Source organism: Anomaloglossus baeobatrachus, chromosome 3, assembly GCF_048569485.1.
Source record: "Anomaloglossus baeobatrachus isolate aAnoBae1 chromosome 3, aAnoBae1.hap1, whole genome shotgun sequence".
NCBI lineage: Eukaryota > Metazoa > Chordata > Amphibia > Anura > Aromobatidae > Anomaloglossus > Anomaloglossus baeobatrachus.
In genome coordinates, this window is record NC_134355.1 from 592867331 (window position 1) to 592885815 (window position 18485).

At 48.1% G+C, this 18485-nt stretch overlaps 1 protein-coding gene across 1 annotated transcript in view; it reads left to right on the top strand.

Annotated features, from left to right (window-relative positions):
• DZIP1L (DAZ interacting zinc finger protein 1 like) overlaps nucleotides 1-18485 on the top strand; it is a 64517-nt gene that overhangs the window by 23972 nt on the left and 22060 nt on the right. The window contains exons 6-11 of the mRNA XM_075341559.1: nucleotides 6354-6485; nucleotides 6583-6645; nucleotides 7855-7995; nucleotides 11807-11843; nucleotides 15212-15286; nucleotides 18326-18453. Of these exons, the coding sequence (XP_075197674.1) occupies nucleotides 6354-6485; nucleotides 6583-6645; nucleotides 7855-7995; nucleotides 11807-11843; nucleotides 15212-15286; nucleotides 18326-18453 (576 nt within the window). The remainder of the gene's footprint in view (nucleotides 1-6353; nucleotides 6486-6582; nucleotides 6646-7854; nucleotides 7996-11806; nucleotides 11844-15211; nucleotides 15287-18325; nucleotides 18454-18485) is intronic.

Genomic DNA, 18485 nt, shown 5'->3' on the forward strand with positions numbered 1-18485 from the left:
AGCAGCAAAGACCCGAAGGCAACCACTCAACCGTGAAGGGAAATACAGCTACGGCCACAGCTAGAGTTCCCAGGGCCAGAGCCTGCGGGCAAAAAGGGGCTCCTCTGGCAAATACACCGCTGGGGAGTGGGCTACCGGTGGGAAGCCATCGGAGCCGAAAACACATCACAGGTGCAGGGAGAGACAGTCACCGCCAACCTACCGGGAGTGATCACCGCAGCCGACTGCGGGACCCGTCCATCCAGCCGTTTGTTTTACCAGAGACTCCGTCTACGTTATTGGCTGAGTGAGTACCACCGTGCCATCTGGCACCGCGCTGCCCCCGCGACCCTGCACCTCACCAAACCCCGCCATCCACCTTTCAGTCACCATCACCGGGCCCCGGGACCACCAAAACCCCCTACCCACGGAGGGAAGAGAAACATCTAGGCTGCTCCCTGTCATCGCTCCCGGGATCCCCGTCCAGAGCAGCGGTGGTGTCCCAACCTCACCACAACCGTGGGTGGCGTCACGGACTGACTTCCCAAACCCCAAAAACTATTCCCCTTTCACTCACGGGCGAGGAGCGCCGCTCGAGTCCCCGGATCCGGCCCACCACTCGAGCCACCGAGCAGCAGCAGCGCCGGACCCGAGCGTGGTGAGCGCAGCGTCCCCTCCCCGCCCGCGACAACTTGGCGTCACGAACAGGAACCCTGAGAACTACAGCTCTTTCAAGCTCGAGCTCTTAGCACTGGTGTGGGCTATCACTGAGCGGTTCCGCCGTTACCTAGCAGCAGCCAAGTTCACCGCTTACACGGACAATAACCCATTAACCCATCTGGATACAGCTAAGCTGGGTGCATTGGAGCAGCGGTGGGTGGCCAGGCTAGCCAATTACGACTTCACCATCAAATACCGGGCCGGCCGTACAAATGCTAATGCTGATGCACTCTCCCGGATGCCCCACCTGTCGGAAGAGGGGCTGGATGATGATGACCTCGAAGAGATCGAGTTGCCTGTGTTTCACCGGCACTAGTTGAGAAGTTACGTGTCCATCAGCAACAGGTGAACCTAAACCCGCTGCCCAGTCAGGGGTGGCAAGAAGCTCAGGACCAGGCACCTGCTGTCCGCTTGGTCAAGACCCTGGTGGAACAGGGCTCTGCTGGGATAGACCCTGTCGCCCCTGCCGAGGCCCAACGCCTGTGGCGGAAACGAACCCGGCTGTACCTGCACCAAGGGAAGTTGTATCGGGAGTTGATCAACCCGAAGACCCACGAGAAGGTTCGCCAGCTGGTGATTCCCCAGGCTAACGTGCCCACTGTCTTACAGGTATACCATGACGGGTCTGGGCACTTCGGATGGAAGAAGCTGGAAATGCTGTTGAGGGAGCGGTTCTATTGGAGTGGGATGCGGGAATTTGTGGAGGCCTGGTGCCGAGAATGCGGTCCCTGCGCACTGAGAAGAAGGGACGAGGCCAGCCAGAAGGCCCCTCTACGCCCAATCATTACCCATCAACCGCTGGAGCTGGTTGCCCTCGACCATGTGAAGCTCACTCCTAGCCGAAGTGGGTATACTTATGCTCTGACCATTGTGGACCACTATTCAAGATTCATGGTGGTTGTCCCAGTCAAGGACCTGACCGGCCGTACCGCCGCTAGAGCATTCCAGGCCTATTTCTGTCGGCCGCACGGATACCCAGAGAAGGTGCTTACCAACCGAGGCCCGGCCTTTGAAGCGGAGGTATTCCAAGAATTCTGCCAGTTGTACGGTTGCAAGAAAATTCAGACTACGCCTTACCATGCCCAAACCAATGGCATGTGTGAAAAGATGAACCACTTGGTCCTGAGCCTCCTCAAGACGTTACCGCTGGAAGAGCGGAATCTGTGGCCGGAGAAGCTACCTGACCTGGTCGATATGTACAACAACATCCCTTCCAGCTCTACGAAGTGCACACCGGCATACCTGATGAGAGCTTGGCCCGGTCGACTGCCAGTGGACCTAGAAATGGGGTTGGAGGCCCCAGAAGCACTCTCTTCGACTGCAGGATGGGACGCTCGGCGAAGAGCGCAGTACCGACAGGTCCAGGACTATGTGGAAAAGAATTTGTGTCGGAGTCGGAGGTAGCAGGAGCAGTGCTTCAACAAGAAGGCGCCTGCAGGTCCCTTTCAGGCGGGGGATGTAGTCTTGAAGCGAAAGCGAAGGACCCATAAGCTGGACGATCAATGGGAGAAGACACCGTATGTAATACAACCCACCGATTGGGAGAATGGGAAGGCCTACCAGATCAGCCGTGACCAGGGGAAGACTTTGGCCACGGTTTCCCGAGACCACCAGAAGAGGTGCCCACCACCATTGAGGACCTCAACTGAAGCCCCGGCCACCGAACCGGCTGAGGAGAAGGAAAAAGGGGTAATCCACACCATGATGGGTGATTTCCCAGCCGATTGGCCTACACAGAATGGCGCAGTGATTCTTCCAGTAATACTGTTCCCACAACCCGTGGAGGAAAAAGAGATGGAAGTGGCCGTTAATGACCCAGCGCCCAGGGATGTGCCTGTACCCAGCTCCCCTATGCCTCTGCCTGCCCCACACGATAGCAGGGGGGAGGAACCAGCTGTGTCCTCAGCCTCACTGCCTACCACCACAGACATTGGGCCACGTAGGTCCACACGTCCCAACCTAGGTCGACCCCCGCTTAGGTACAGGGAGACTACCATTTAGGGGTGTGATCTGATGAATGTTTGAATAAGTAACCGAATGATAAGAAAAGCAATCAACCGAAGTTTATCTGATTTGCAACTGTGATTGACCCGGCCGTTGCCGGCAAGTTGTCCCCGTAGGGACTTTCTGCACCGTTTGCGTAAGAAACTGCTTACGGAGACGCCCGAGAACTTGCAGGGCAACCACAAACTTGTGGCATGTAAATATATTTGCTTTATTCTGTGACCACCTCCGGAGAGGCAGATTGGAGGAAGGGCCCGCAGCAGAGTAGGCTGGGGCCCGGTCACCACCTGGACTGGTGGCCATCCTCCGGGGGTCAGGGGTCCCCCATGGACATGTGTCCCCTGAAAGGGACCGTACCCGCTCGGGCAGCCTGGTGATGGACTGGGGCAAGGGGTGCTTCCCACTTCTTAGGGGCAGCATCAGGGCCAGGTTGTTTGGGTGGAGGGAGAGCGGAAGCCGTTACCGTTAATAAAATTGACTACCATTAGCAACGTTTAAGAAAGGGCCTCCCGTAAGGGAAGATTTATGATATGCTTATGTTTAAATGTTTTATGTTTTTCCAATTTTTCTACAGTTACAAAATAAAACCGGTGATGGACGGGCAGCCCGCGGACAGTCTGCGTTTAACCAAGGGGGAATGTGGCGCCCTGGACAAGCCAGGACGTCACAGGTACTGCAACAACACACCCCACACCCCGGTTAGGCACATCAGTCAGACACAAATCCTTGTTGCCTCCCTCCAGGGGCTGATGTCCACACCAGGTGGGGTGGAGCCAGATGGTTGGCCCCACCCACTGAGGAGTTCACAGTCCTGGAGGCAGGAAAAGAAGCGAGAGAGTGGGGAGAGAGTAGAGTGAGAGTTGAGGTGGTAGTTGAGGAGCAAGAGCAGACTGACCGTGTCCGGGTACATGGCCCGGGCACCCAAGAGCAAGGTTGGCAGACGGTGGTGACCGTCTGCAGGAGAGGCCGATTGACGCATAACCGTAAGGACCGGGGACGGGCGGTGGCCCGCCGGTACCGAACCGGGGAGCGAAGAGAAGGCAGCACCGTTCGGCAGGGCCTACGGACCCCGACCAGGCTTGGAGTTGCTGTTAAACCAGTCAAATACGTCAGCGACGGGAACCTCCGGGGTTTCCCAGCAGCAAAGACCCGACTGAAGACAACCGCTCAACCGTGAAGGGAAATACAGCTACCGTCACAGCTAGAGTTCCCAGGGCCAGAGCCTGCGAGCAAAAAGGGGCTCCTCTGGCAAATACACCGCTGGGGAGCGGGCTACCGGTGGGAAGCCATCGGAGCCGAAAACACATCACAGGTGCAGGGAGAGACAGTCACCGCCAACCTACCGGGAGTGACCACCGCAGCCGACTGCGGGACCCGTCCATCCAGCCGTTTGTTTTACCAGAGACTCCGTCTACGTTATTGGCTGAGTGAGTACCACCGTGCCGTCTGGCACCGCGCTGCCCCCGCGACCCTGCACCTCACCAAACCCCGCCATCCACCTTTCAGTCACCATCACCGGGCCCCGGGACCACCAAAACCCCCTACCCACGGAGGGAAGAGAAACATCTAGGCTGCTCCCTGTCATCGCTCCCGGGATCCCCGTCCAGAGCAGCGGTGGTGTCCCAACCTCACCACAACCGTGGGTGGCGTCACGGACTGACTTCCCAAACCCCAAAAACTATTCCCCTTTCACTCACGGGCGAGAAGCGCCGCTTGAGTCCCCGGATCCGGCCCACTGCTCGAGCCACCGAGCAGCAGCAGCGCCGGACCAAAGCGTGGTGAGCGGAGCGTCCCCTCCCCGCCCGCGACACAACCACCGGGCCCCGGGACCATCACCCCCTACCCACGGAGGAGTCAACACCAGGCTGCACAACACCGTCCCCGGGAGCCTAGTTAACGGCAGCGGTGGTGTCCACACTCACCACAACCCGTGGGTGGCGTCACGAACTTACATCCCTAAACACCACGGCCTCGGCCGTGAACCTCCCCACCGAAATCCCCTCACGTAGCTCCAGCCTCCCTTCAGAGCGACGTGACCCCCGGGTCCGGAGGCGCTCGGCCACCCACCAAAGGAGCCCGAATCCGAGCGGCTCGGCTGCGGCCGAGCGCGGGGCGGTACAGTAACATGGGGAGTGTCTGTACTTGCTGAAACCTGTGGATTTATCTAGAAAATCCAGATAAATCCGCAGGTTTTCCGCAGCAAAATCTGCAGGAGCAAGCTCCCGTGGGCACATAGCCTTATACTGAAGCTCAGAAGCAGGGACTAGGGGAAACTATATGTACATGGGTAAGGAATTGGCTAAAAGATAGGAAACAAAGAGTAGTCATAAATGGTACATTCTCTACATGGGATATAGTCAGGAGTGGGGTACCGCAGGGATCTGTGCTAGGACCGATGATTTTTAATCTCTTTATTAATGACCTTGTAGATAGGATTGATAGTAAAGTGTCAGTCTTTGCTGATGACACTAAACTATGTAGGATAATAAAAACTGACCATGATAGTACAATATTACAAAAAGATCTGGATAAGATGTCAGAATGGGCAGACACTTGGCAAATGAGATTTAATGTTGATAAATGTAAAGTAATGCACCTAGGACGGAGTAATCCTATAGCTGCGTATACATTAAATGGAAGTAAACTCAGGACTACAGAACAGGAGAAGGACTTGGGTATTCTCATTACAAATAAGCTGAGCAGCAGCACTCAATGTCAAGCAGCAGCTGCTAAAGCAAACAAGATTTTAGGGTGTATAAAAAGAGAGATAAGATCCCGTGACCCCAACGTATTGTTACACCTCTATAAATCACTTGTAAGGCCACATCTATACTATGGGATCCAGTTTTGGGCTCCGCATTTTAAAAAGGACATTCAGAAGTTAGAGTCAGTTCAAAGGCGGCTATCTAGAATACTACAAGGAATGGAGGCCTCACATATGATGAGAGGTTGGAAAAGTTAGATATGTTTAGCTTAGAAAAAAGACGTCTCAGAGGAGATCTCATTTATATGTATAAATACATGTGTGGTCAATATAAAGGACGGGCACATGACTTATTCCTTCCACATACAATACTAAGGACCAGGGGGCACTCACTGCGAGTGGAAGAAAAGTGATTCCAACAGCTAAATATGAAAGGGTTCTTTACAGTTAGAGCGGTCAGACTGTGGAATACACTACCACAAGAGGTAGTAATGGCAGATACTATAACAGCTTTTAGAAAAGGGCTGGATGACTTCCTCAGTACACAACATTGTTGGTTATAAGTGACTTAGGGACAAAATATTTAATTGGTGGAGGAAGGTTCAACAAGATGGACCTAGGTCTTTTTTCAACCCATGTAACTATGTAACAAGCTGTACACTGACTACTTTACATTGTATCAACGTTTCATATCTTCAGTGTTGTCCCCTGAAAAGATATAAGAAAATGTTTACAAAAATGTGAGGGGTGTACTCAATTATGTGATATACTGTAATAATACACAATAGATTAACATTACAGAAGTTGATACGACTGATTTTATTTTTGACTCTTGCCCAATCTCCTTGTAAATTCAACGTTGTTAAAGGACACATAATTGCACAGGTTAAATCCCATGAGAGAATACCGTGTAATCGACTTATTGTGGATGTCCATTATCTCTTAGAGATTCCAGGACATGGAGAGTAAAATGTCAGTGACCTCCAATCTCGGAGAGCTCCTGGATGACGAGGACCGCCAGGAGAGGCAGAGGATACAGAGAGATCTCCTGAACATGAAAGAAGAGTTAGCGAAACAGGTAAATTGGGGAATATTTCACATTTCTATTGGATCATCAGCAACACGAAAACTATTCCTCATAAATATCTGCTTTTTAACTGAAATATGTGTTTCAGAGAACGGATTGGAAGAGAAAGATCAAAGATATGAAGACGAGCCACAATGTAGAGAGAGAAGAGGTAAGAAAGACTTATCATTAAGATTAAAGGGAATCTGTCTGCAGGTTTTTTCTACTCCCCGTTTTATCTGCTGTAGATCTACCAGTTCCCTGAATTCTGAGCTCTGTATGACCTCTCCCACCCCACTGATTGTCAGCGTTATTTGTGCACTGTGCATAGGCAGAAAGCTGCAAATCAGTGGTGGGGGCGGGGTTATACAATGACAATGAATATGGAGGACTACATGGCAGCAGGTTTACTAGTCCTCTAGTGATAAACTCCTGATAAAACAGTTATTTTATAAAAACTACAGCCTAATAAGTGACACATCCTTAGAATGAGGGTGTCTGTCCTTGCTATATGTTGCTCTCCGATTAGGTATCAAAAACCTGGTGGCAGATTGCCTCTAAGTGATTATAAAGAAGTGATATTAAAGGAAGACTGCTGGCCAACTGTAGACGCTACTGAGGGGACCATAGTTATCGAAAGAAGATGAGCTGTCCAGGAGAGAGAGCTTCTGGAGAAGAGATAACATTCATACCTATTTTTCCCAGAGAGCATTGCATGGCCTATAAGGTTATGTGGCAGATTTGTGTGCAGGTTTTCTGCACACAAAACTGCATGTCTTGGCAGAAAAAATGCAGCGAAAAAAACGCACATTTTAATGTTTTTTTATACATTTATTTTTGCATTTTTCCTTAGTTTGTAGTTAATAGTGATCGCGGGGTTCAGGTGCTGTACCCCGGCAATTGCTGCTGGCTCTCCGGCTGATATAACAGTCAGGACGCGGCTCTCACTGCCCGGAGCGGTGCCCAGGCCACATCCGGTATTTTAACCCCCTGCTGCAATCAATGTGATTGCAGCATTCAGGAGGCTACATTTCTACTAGAGCTTTCTTTCTGAACTCTGTATGACCCCCCCACACCAATGATTGATAGCTTTCTGTGTAGGCTGTGCGTAGGCAGAAGGTGGCCACTCAGTGCTGAGGAGAGCAAGCTGCTTACCTGGCAGCAAGTTTTCCTGTCCTTTAGTGATAACATCCTGCTGATAAAATAATTATTTTATTAAAACTAAAGCAAGCAGCCCAGTAAGTGACACATCACCGGAATCAGGATCTCTGTCCTACCGCTCTGGTAAAAACCTGGTGATAGATTCCCTAAAGTTCCAAAAACAATTTCTATTGCTGATTTTTCAGGATGTCCAATAACTTTTTTTTTTGTACCTCGCCAGCTCATAAGTGAGAATAAACGACTGAGAGCTTCACTGTCCAGTGACCAGAAGGCAAGAGATGAGCAGTTTGAATCCTCAATGCAAACGCTGCAGTCTACAATTAAGAGCCAGGGAAAAGTCATCAAGACACAGGAGAAGAAAGTATGTTCAGGATTTTCTATTTTATATCATCACAATATTACTTAGTATCACTCACCTAATGTTCAGTACAGCACGGGAATTACACATAAAACGTTATTGTATAATATATAATATTTCATACTTTTGAAATTGTGGCATAAAGGATTACTTTTGAGGCTTTTTTGTATTTAAATACATATATTTTTGGGTAAAGACAGTCTTTATATACTCCATGTTGCACTGTTTATTACTGAATGAGTTAAGTGAGAATCCATCAGTGAGCTGTTCTTAGAGTCTTAAGGGTGTTTTACATGCTGTGACATCGCTAACGATTGCTAGTGATGTCGAGCGCGATAGCACCCGCCGCCCCGTCGTTCGTGCGACATTTGGTGCTCGGTGCCGTAGGTAATATTATTGCTACGGCAGCATCACACGCACATACCTTGTCAGTGACGTCGCTGTGACCGTCGAACAATCCCTCCCTCAAGGGGGAGGTGTGTTTGGCGTCATAGCGACGTCACTGCGGTGTCACTAAGTGGCCGGCCAATAGCAGAGGAGGGGCGGAGATGAGCAGCTGGAACATGCCGCCCACCTCCTTCCTTCCTCATTGCCGGTGGACGCAGGTAAGGAGATGTTCGTCGTTCCTGCGGTGTCACAAGTAGCGATGTGTGCTGCCGCAGGAACGACAAACAACATCGTACCTGTGGCAGCAGCGATATTAAGGAAAGGAGCGACGTGTCAACGAGCAACAATTTTGAACGATTTTGCGATCGGTGATCGTCGCTCCTTGGTGTCACACGCTGCGATGTCACTAACGGCGCCGGATGTGCGTCACTAACGACGTGACCCCGACGATATATCGGTAGCGATGTCGCAGCGTGTAAAGCACCCTTTAGTCTATCAGTATTATTTTCTTTCCTCTGTCTTCTTCCCAACTGATTTATGTGCACATAAAGGTTGAGCTAAACTCCTTGGTCATAAATCACATGAAGGTGAGCTAAGAAGAAAGAAGTTAACAATTATAAACTCCCCCTTTACAACAAGCTTACTGACAGATTCTCAGTTAGCTCTGCAGCCAGCAATACAAGGTAAAATTCAAAAGCAATAGAAGAAAAGTGGTACAAATTTTAAGTTCAATTTCAAAAAAGATTTTTAGCCACACATATATGGGGACAAAGAATGTCCCAGAATTTCTGCTGTGTTTAGGAGATAGGTTTAGCAGAAAAAAGAAAAAATTACTAATAGAAAATTGGTTATGTTAGCAGCATATACCCAATATATTAAATATAAAATGTCAACATACAAGCTGTGAGCACACACAGGAAAATGTAATAATATAGCTCAGTGATCGTTTTAGAGGGAGATTTACATCGACACATATGTCATTCTAAAAAGGCGGCCGATTTGTTAATTCAGGTTTATCAATGGGGGGATAACAGTCTATCACTATATATCAGGGGGACATTTGGTGGGGTACATAGAAAAACAATCCCTAAAAGGCTCTGCCCCTACCTGTCAATGGAGTAAACACCCTAATTTAACCGATGACCCCATTTCTCGGTGGCTGTCCCTTCGTCTCTCCCTATCCTCCCTGTCTATACACGGAAATGATAATAAATAGAGAGGGTCACGATATATTATGTTATTTAACAATACAACCTAATCACAAAATGAACAGCTAGTATGATAAATTTGGTATATTCTTTCTAAAAGTATTGGTCTTACTGACATTCTGTTGTTTACAGCCTGTATGCTTTGAGACGTGGGATTTATCATACTAGCTGATAAATTTCTGACAGACAGCTAGGAATTTATGGCTATGGTGGGATATAGAGAGATAGCTAAGCGCTCATGTGTATCATGGAGTCTAGAGAAATAATTGAGCATTTATGGGTATGATGGGATATAGAGAGATAACTGAGCGCTCATGTGACGCCCCGGCAAAACCAGGTAGTCACACATAGGCCCCCACATAACACCTTCCCTCACCTAGGTTACATACAGCCGACCTGAAACCCTAGTCACCCCCCTCAGGGCAAGACAGGCACACCAGTGGGCGGGACCAGGCGGTTAGGAAACGCCCACCTAGGGGTCTAGACAGCCCGGGGCAGGAAAACAAACAGTCGAGTTTGTAGTTCAAGTGGAGAGGAGTGTGGTCTGGAGCTAGGTGTAGCTCCAGCAGAGGAAGTTCAAGTTGAACGATGCCAGGGTCGAAGCCCTGGTACCTTGGCTAGGTGGTGGCAGACGGTGGTCTCCGTCAGCAGGAGATGGGAAGACGGCTCGGCAGATCCAAGAAGGACTGGAGAAGGGTTGGAGCCCACCGGTACCGACACCGGAGACCCGACCGGAAACCGTGCACAGAGGGGGTACTCGGACCCTGAAGCCAGGACCGAAACTAGCGGCCTAGCTAATTAACCGATTGAGGACAGGAATTATAGGTCCTGTCTCAACCAAAGTCCCAAAAGCAGACAACCACCCACAGAGAGGGATAGGGCAACCGCCAGGGCCCATAGATCCCATGGGTCAGCGTCAGCGGGCCCGGCTCCTTAGGCACACAGAAAGCCGGGAGCAGACTCCTGAGTTCCAAACCAGGCAGCCCACAATATACAAAAACAGTGCAGAGTAAAGGACAGCGACCACCAGCCCAGCCGCGGCGGCCGACCACCAGCACCTTGGTTTACCAAAAGACTCATGTGATTCATTCAATTGTGAGTAACCAACTATTCCCTGGTCCATCTGGGTGGGCAAGCCCCTTGCCGTCGCCATACCCTGCACAGAGACACTGGGCCCCGGGGCAACCATCCCTACCCATGGAGGGGTTAACATCCGGCTGCCATTACATCTCCCCTGGGTATCCCACGACAGCAGCGGTGGTGTCCCACCTCACCACACACAGACATTCTACAATCAATCCTGTACAAATACGTTCCCCTTTTATTCGGAGTGTCCGCGCGACCCCCGGGTCCTGGGAACCCCTCGAGCCATACCGTAGACCCCGAATCCGAGCAGCGCCAGCTGCTGACACGGGGGCGGCACACATGTGTATCATGGAGTCTCGAGAGATAATTGAGCATTTATGGGTATGGTGGGAGATGGAGAGATAATTGAGCGCTCATGTGTATCAGGGAGTCTACAGAGATAACTGAGCGCTCCTGTGTATAATGGAGTCTAGAGAAATAATTGAGCATTTATGGGTATGGTTGGATATAGAGAGCTAACTGAGCGCTCATGTGTATCATGGAGTTTGCAGAGATAACTGAGCGCTCATGTGTATTGGGGAGTCTAGAGAGCTGAGCTTCATGTGTGTATGGGATCCTGGAAAATTCACTGAGCGCTCATGGGTATGTGCATCAGGGAATCTAGAGAGATAACTGAGCGCTCATGTGCATCAGGGTGTCTGCAGAGATAGCTGAGCACTTGTGTATCTGGGACTTGGACGAGATATATAATGTGTATAGCCGAGTATAGCAGAGCCATATGGTCTTCTGAATGTTTTGAGTGGAGCTGTTTTTTCCCTAGAGTTGATGCTTCTATGAGTATACCTTCACATATACAGTAACTCATGCAGTGTATCACGAGTTTTTGTCTCACGTGCGCACAGAATCTGACTGAAGAAAAATGTCTAAATACTGCACAGTAATGGCCACCGGGCTTCTACCATTCACAACCGTAATGTCGTATGGCGTCACTATGTGCTCATGGGCATGAGGCCTAAGATATACGGTGATTGGATGTGGGAGTCCTCATTTGTATAAGTGTCTTATTATAATCAAACTTCTGTTCACGTTGTCGGTCGTTAATTAAACGATATATGTCACTTTTTCTCCCCGAGATCAGAGAATTGAGCACAAGCAGAGAATTCAGAGAGGGTAAGTACAAATCCAGACTGTTACTGCACATGTCCATATATTTATACGCACGTTACTAATCCCCTGCTGCATTGGAACAACTTTGCAGATGGCTTTAACAGTGAGTTGACATTAGACTTGACCACTGCAGCTAGTCTATGGGAGCAGCGGTGACACAGTGATGTCAACATATAGATAACATAGCTAGAACCTTGTAAAAACGGGTCTAGGGTCACTTTACCCCAGGAGCAGCAGGAGAGTGGTACTGTGGTGTTACTTCTTTTCTTGGTTTGTACAATTGTGTGCTGTTTGTTAAAAATAAATAAATAAAGAAATATGTTTTTGGAAAATCCCTTTACATTTACAATGAGCATTTAAAGGGATTGCTCCTATAAGTGAGTAAAATAAATGAATAAAGCTGAGTGTGTGTATGTGTGTGTGTCCACTATAGGAATCCGCACCGTCACATTTACAATCACGAAGTTTTGCACAGACACCCCATGTGACTCAGGGAACGTCATAGACTATGTTTGGGCGGGAAAATTTAACCCTGCGCTTTACACTTAAGCGGGCTTTACACGCTACGACATCGCTCAAGTGATCTCGTTGGGGTCACGAAATTTGTGACGCACATCCGGTCGCTTTAGCGATGCCATTGCGTGTGACACCTATGAGCGATTTTGCATTGTCGCAAAAACGTGCAAAATCGCTCATCAGTGACATGGGGGTCCATTCTCAAATATCGTTACTGCAGCAGTAGCGAAGTTGTCCCTCGTTCCTGCGGCAGCACACATCGCTACGTGTGACACCGCAGGAGCAAGGAAACTCTCCTTTACTGCCTCCCGGCCACAATGCGGAAGGAAGGAGGTGGGCGGGATGTTCGTCCCGCTCATCTCCGCCCCTCCACTTCTATTGGGCGGCGGTTCAGTGACGCTGCTGTGATGTCGCTGTGACGCTGAAGGAACCGCCCCCTTAGAAAGTAGACGTTTCGCTGGTGACAGCGACATCGCAGGGAAGGTAAGTAGTGTGATGGGTCCGGGCGATGTTGTGCGACACGGGCAGAGATTTGCCCGTGTCGCACAACCGATGGGGGCAGGTACGCACGCTGGCAATATCGGTACCGATATCGCAGTGTCTAAAGTACCCTTTACTCGCCAAAAATCCTGCCTCTATTAAACTGAATGGAGGTGGGAGCTACAGGCTATAAATAGCAACTGTCAGTGGTTGCTATAAGAACAAAATAAACTGTTCGTATAAGAAGCTTATGTGTGAGGTAATATGATGTCAGTGGTGAGACGGATATAGAGAGAGACAGAAAAAGACAGACAGACAGACACAGACAGAGAGAGCCCTGGAAAGAGACAGAGAGATAGACGGCCAAAGAGAGACCTGGAAAGAGACAGTCCTGGAAAGAGACAGCCGGGCAAAGAGACAGAGCGGGCAAAGAGACAGAGCGGGCAAAGAGACAGCCGGGGAAAGAGACAGCCCTGGAAAGAGACAGCCAGGCAAAGAGACAGACTTAGAAAGAGACAGACCTAGAAAGAGACATACCTAGAAAGAGACATACCTAGAAAGAGACAGACCGGGCAAAGAGACAGCCCTGGAAAGAGACAGCCCTGGAAAGAGACAGCTGGGCAAAGAGACAGATGGACAAAGAGACAGACGGGCAAAGAGAGAAACAGACAGACACACACATAGAGACAGACACAGAGATAGAGAGAGAGAAACAGACAAGGAGAGAGACAGACAGAGAGACAGACAGCGACACACAGACAGAGACTGGGAGAGAGACAGAGAGACAGTTTCTATCCCGGGCAATGCCGGGTACTACAGCTAGTAATAAAATAAATCCATTATCATCAGGTCTATGAGATCTATGTAATAAGGTACACAGTTTGTTTTGTGGTATGTGGTGACACATCCATTTTAGGGTATGTTCACAGGTTGCATTTTTTGCCATGTTTTTCCTTATATTTTTTGTCACAAAAAACGCAGAATTTTCCTGTCCCAGCAAAGATAATGAGATTTCTGAAATCTCGTCCAAATATTACTTTTCTCTTTCCTTGCAGATTTGAAGCAGTTTCAGATCTGCTGCGTCAATTCATTAGAATGGATGAAAAATGCATCAATAACGCATGCAAAAAATCGTGTCTTTGATGGAGCATTTTTCCTGCCAAGAGACACGTTTTTGAATGTAAACAAATATCCTTAAAGGGGTTTTCCATTTTTAGAAAAGTGACCCCCAACTCATCAGGTAGTAATAAATAAAAACAAATGGAGACAGTAGTCACCCTCCCTCACTCAAGCGTCTGCTCCACCAGGGCTGCTCCAATCTGAGTATTTTGGCTGCAACAGTGAAGTCACAACTACTACCCACATCGCTGCTGCAGCCAACCACTGAGCTATTGAAGGTATGGCTCGTTGAGCTTAGTGATTAGCTGTAGTGGTGATGAGCTCTGTAGTCATGACTTCACCACTGCAGCTAATCACTGAGTCGTTGAAGGTATGAGCCATTGAGCTTAGTGATCAGCTGCAGTGGTGATGAGCTGTATAGTAATGACATCAACACTGCAGCTAATCACTGAGTCATTGAAGGTTTATGCTATTGAGCTTAGTGATTACCTGCAATAGTGATGAGTTGTATAGTCATGACATCAGCACTGCAGCCAATCACTGAGTCATTGAAGGTTTTCTGCCATTGAGCTTTGTGATGATCTGCAGTAGTGAAGGGCTCTGTAGTGATTTCATCAACACTGCAGCCAATCACTGAGTCGTTAAAGGTATACACCATTGAGCTTAGTGATTAGCTGCAGTGGTAAAGGGCTCTCTATTCATGTCATCACCACTGCAGCCAATCACTGAGTCATTAAAGGTATACGCCATTGAGTTTAGTGATTAGCTGCAGTGGTAATGAGCTCTGTAGTCATGACATCACCACTGCAGGCAAAACACAGAGACCGCAGCTTGCGGCAGGGACTAAAGGTAGGTAAGTACTGTCTCCAGTTTTTATTTTTCCTACTACTTTGTGATCAGTTGTAATCCACTTTTCTCAAAGGAGAAAACCCCTTTAGAGATGTCTGATCAGTACCTCCAGAATAGTACAAGATAAGTAATATCAGAAGTTACTAAGCTTTTTATGTCAATATATTAATGTAGAAATCTATAGGGTCAGGATAGAGGAAAAAAACTCCTATAGAAAGCACAAAATTAAAAAGAACTCGTATAAAAAAAAATCTAACAAGATTTTTTTATTTTTTAATATAAAAAACACACAAAACTCATTATTAAGGTTTTAGTATCATTTCCGTAAAAAACTACGCAATGCGCATACATAGAGCAGAAGATAAGGGTATTGGTGTCTTACTCTCATCCTTCCCTTTATAATGCAGCGCCTCAAGTTGCACAAGTGGTTTTGCCAGTGGGAGAAGCAAAACAAGAGGCAAGTGAAGAGTCCAGTAATGATGGTGAGTAGAGCGTATAAGTGTTACATGACTGCTCTCACAATGCATTCTCCAACACTGATGTATAGCGCTTAGGCCATTTGGACCTCATAGAGGAGGGTCCCCCACTTATTACCCAGCTTTATAAGCCTGATCAGGGAGTCTCAGACAGGCAGCGCCAAGTAATATTGTCCCGCAAGTAAAAACAATTGTTTAACAGAACTGAAGTCCTCAGTGGTTGATACCTTTTAATGACTAACTGAAAAGATGGTAATAATAGCAAGCTTTCGAGACTACGCAGGTCTCTTCATCAGGCTCAGTATCCTGATGAAGAGACCAGAGTAGTCTCGAAAGCTTGCTATTATTACCATCTTTTCAGTTAGCCATTAAAAGGTATCAACTACTGATGTCTCTCAGTTCTTTTAAACATTTTTTTTATCTCTACTGACTAACACGGATCATGTCTTGCCAGTATCAGTTAAGAATATTAAAGGTTACTTTGAGTCCCATAGTATATATATATGACTTGGTGTCCAAGTCCTTAAGACTCCCCTTGTGTTTGCCAATCATACAGGAGTATATTTCTCCTATAAGTTGCACCTCTTTTTGCACAAACATTTTACACTAGTTCCACCCCAGTCTTTCTGGTGCTATTTGCTGAATCATTCATCTACAATCTTCTTGACAAGTTAAAGCCCCCTGGTAAGTTTTTTAGAGTGTCCTTCCAGAGAGGATATACAGCATATGAAGAACACAATAAAAAATGTCCCCCTATTGCCACATCCCTTTTTTAGGCATCACCCATCCCCCCATGTGTCCCTTGAACATTAAGGGGTACTTTGCATGCTGCGACATCGCTAGCCGATGATAGCGATGCCAAGTGCGATAGTACCCGCCCCTGTCGCACATGCGATATCTTGCGATAGCTGCCGTAGCGAACATTATTGCTATGGTAGCTTCACACGCACTTACCTGCCCTGCGACGTCGCTCTGGCCGGCGAGCCGCCTCCTTCCTAAGGGGGCAGGTCGTGTGGCGTCATAGCGATGTCACACGGCAGGCGGCCAATAGAAGCGGAGGGGCGGAGATGAGTGGGACGTAAACATCCCGCCCACCTCCTTCCTTCCGCATAGCCGGTAGAGGCAGGTAAGGAGATGTTCCTCGCTCCTGCAGCTTCATACACAGCGATGTGTGCTGCCGCAGGAACGAGGAACAACATCGTACCTGTCCCTGCAGCGAAATTATGAAAATGACCGACACTACACAGATCACCGATTTACGACGCTTTTGCGATCGTTTATCGATGCATCTAGGCTTTACACGTTGCGACGCCGTTACTGGTGCCGGATGTGTGTCACTTTCGATTTGACCCCGACGACATCGCAGTAGCGATGTCGCAACGTGCAAAGTACCCCTAAGACTCAGTCTGATGATTAAACATAAGAAACCTCTGCAAAAAAGGTTCCATTTCCTGTGGCTTAAAGGGAACTAACCAGCAGGATTTTCATAAAATAAGTAAAGTCAGAACTATACAGGTGCTAGGATGCTGAATGTAAGCATAGCTTTTGTTCTGAGATTGAATGTTTTATTTCAGAGATTTCTGCAAGTAAAGATACTGCAATGCACTGCCATTTGATTGACAGGTGCAACAGGAAGGCAATATGTGGTTTGGGTCTTGCTATCTGTTCCCGCCCCTGTTTGTCTGCCTGCAGCAGAATTAACATCTATGACTGTGACAAGGGCAGGAATAGATAGCAAAACCCGACCCACATACTCCCTTCCAGTTGCACCTGTTAATCAAAAAGCAGTGCATTGCTGTAACTTTACTTGCACATATTTCTGAAATAAGACATCCAATCTGTAAACAAAAGGTATGGTTAAATTCAGCATCCTAGGGCCAGTATAGCACTGGCTTTACTTTATATATGAAAATCCTGCTGGATGGTTCCCTTTAAGGAGGCCCTGGCTTCTCCCTGGACAGATTTGCCATCTCATCCTGGATTGTGCAACCCAGGAAATCATGAATGATTGTAAATATCTTTGATTTTTTGCTTTGAAACTCGCTAAAGTTTCTAGCTTTTTAATTTTTTTGGTGCAATACCCTTTTACCACCCTAAAGTTTTGATTGCCCTGGCTACTTTTTTTGAAAAGCTACTCCCTTTACAATCATTTCCAACAGAGAGTATAGCGGGCTTTACACGCTGCGACATCGCTAGCAATTGCTAGCGATGTCGAGCGCGATAGCACCCGCCCCTGTCGTATGGCCGTGATTATCGCTACGGCAGCATTACACGCATTACACGAACATTATCGCTACGGCAGCATCACACGCACATACCTGCTCTGCGACGTCGCTGTGACCGGCAAACTGCCTCCTTTCTAAGGGGGCGGTTCGTTCAGCGTCAAAGCGACGTCACAGCAGCATCACTGAACCACCGCCCAATAGAAAAGGAGGGGAGGAGATGAGCGGCTGGGACATGCCGCCCACCTCCTTCCGTCCTCCTTTTCCGGTGGACGGAGGTAAACTGATGGTTGTCGCTCCTGCGGTGTCACACACAGCGATGTGTGGTGCCGCAGAAGCGACGAACCACATCGCTACTGGGCAGAAAACGATATTTTGTTTTAGAATGACCTCTCCATGACCACCGATTTTTCCCTCTTTTGCAATCGGTTACGGTCGCTCAGAGGAGTCACATGTTGCAATCTCGCTAACGAGGCCGGATGTGCGTCACAACCACCGTGACCCCGACGATATTTCCTTAGCGATATTGCAGCGTGTAAAGCACCCTTTAGTCCTGAAATGACTGAAGTGTAGTAGTATATCCTCCTATCACTTCGTTCAAGTAAAAGGGGCTGTTCTAGCTCATTGGGTAGCATAGAGCAGCACAGGAGGGAGAAACATTGAAGAATTGATCATTATAAGATTGGTGGAGCCCAGACCGTCAGATAGGGATGTGTATTGTAGCAATGCACTTGGAACGTGGGCCATTAAGCATCTCCGTGCAAAAATATTTTCTTTTTCTCTTTTAATGTAACTTTTTTCTTCATTTTTGTGCCCTTATTAGATGAATCTTTACATCACAGAATACAAACGATTGAGACTATGAGAAAGGACCCTAATTTTGCCAAAAAGTTTCGCCCAATCTTGAAGCAGACATTACTGGAGAAGCTTGAAAGTATGGGTGTGAAAAAGGTAAAATATATACATGACACAGCACTAACATA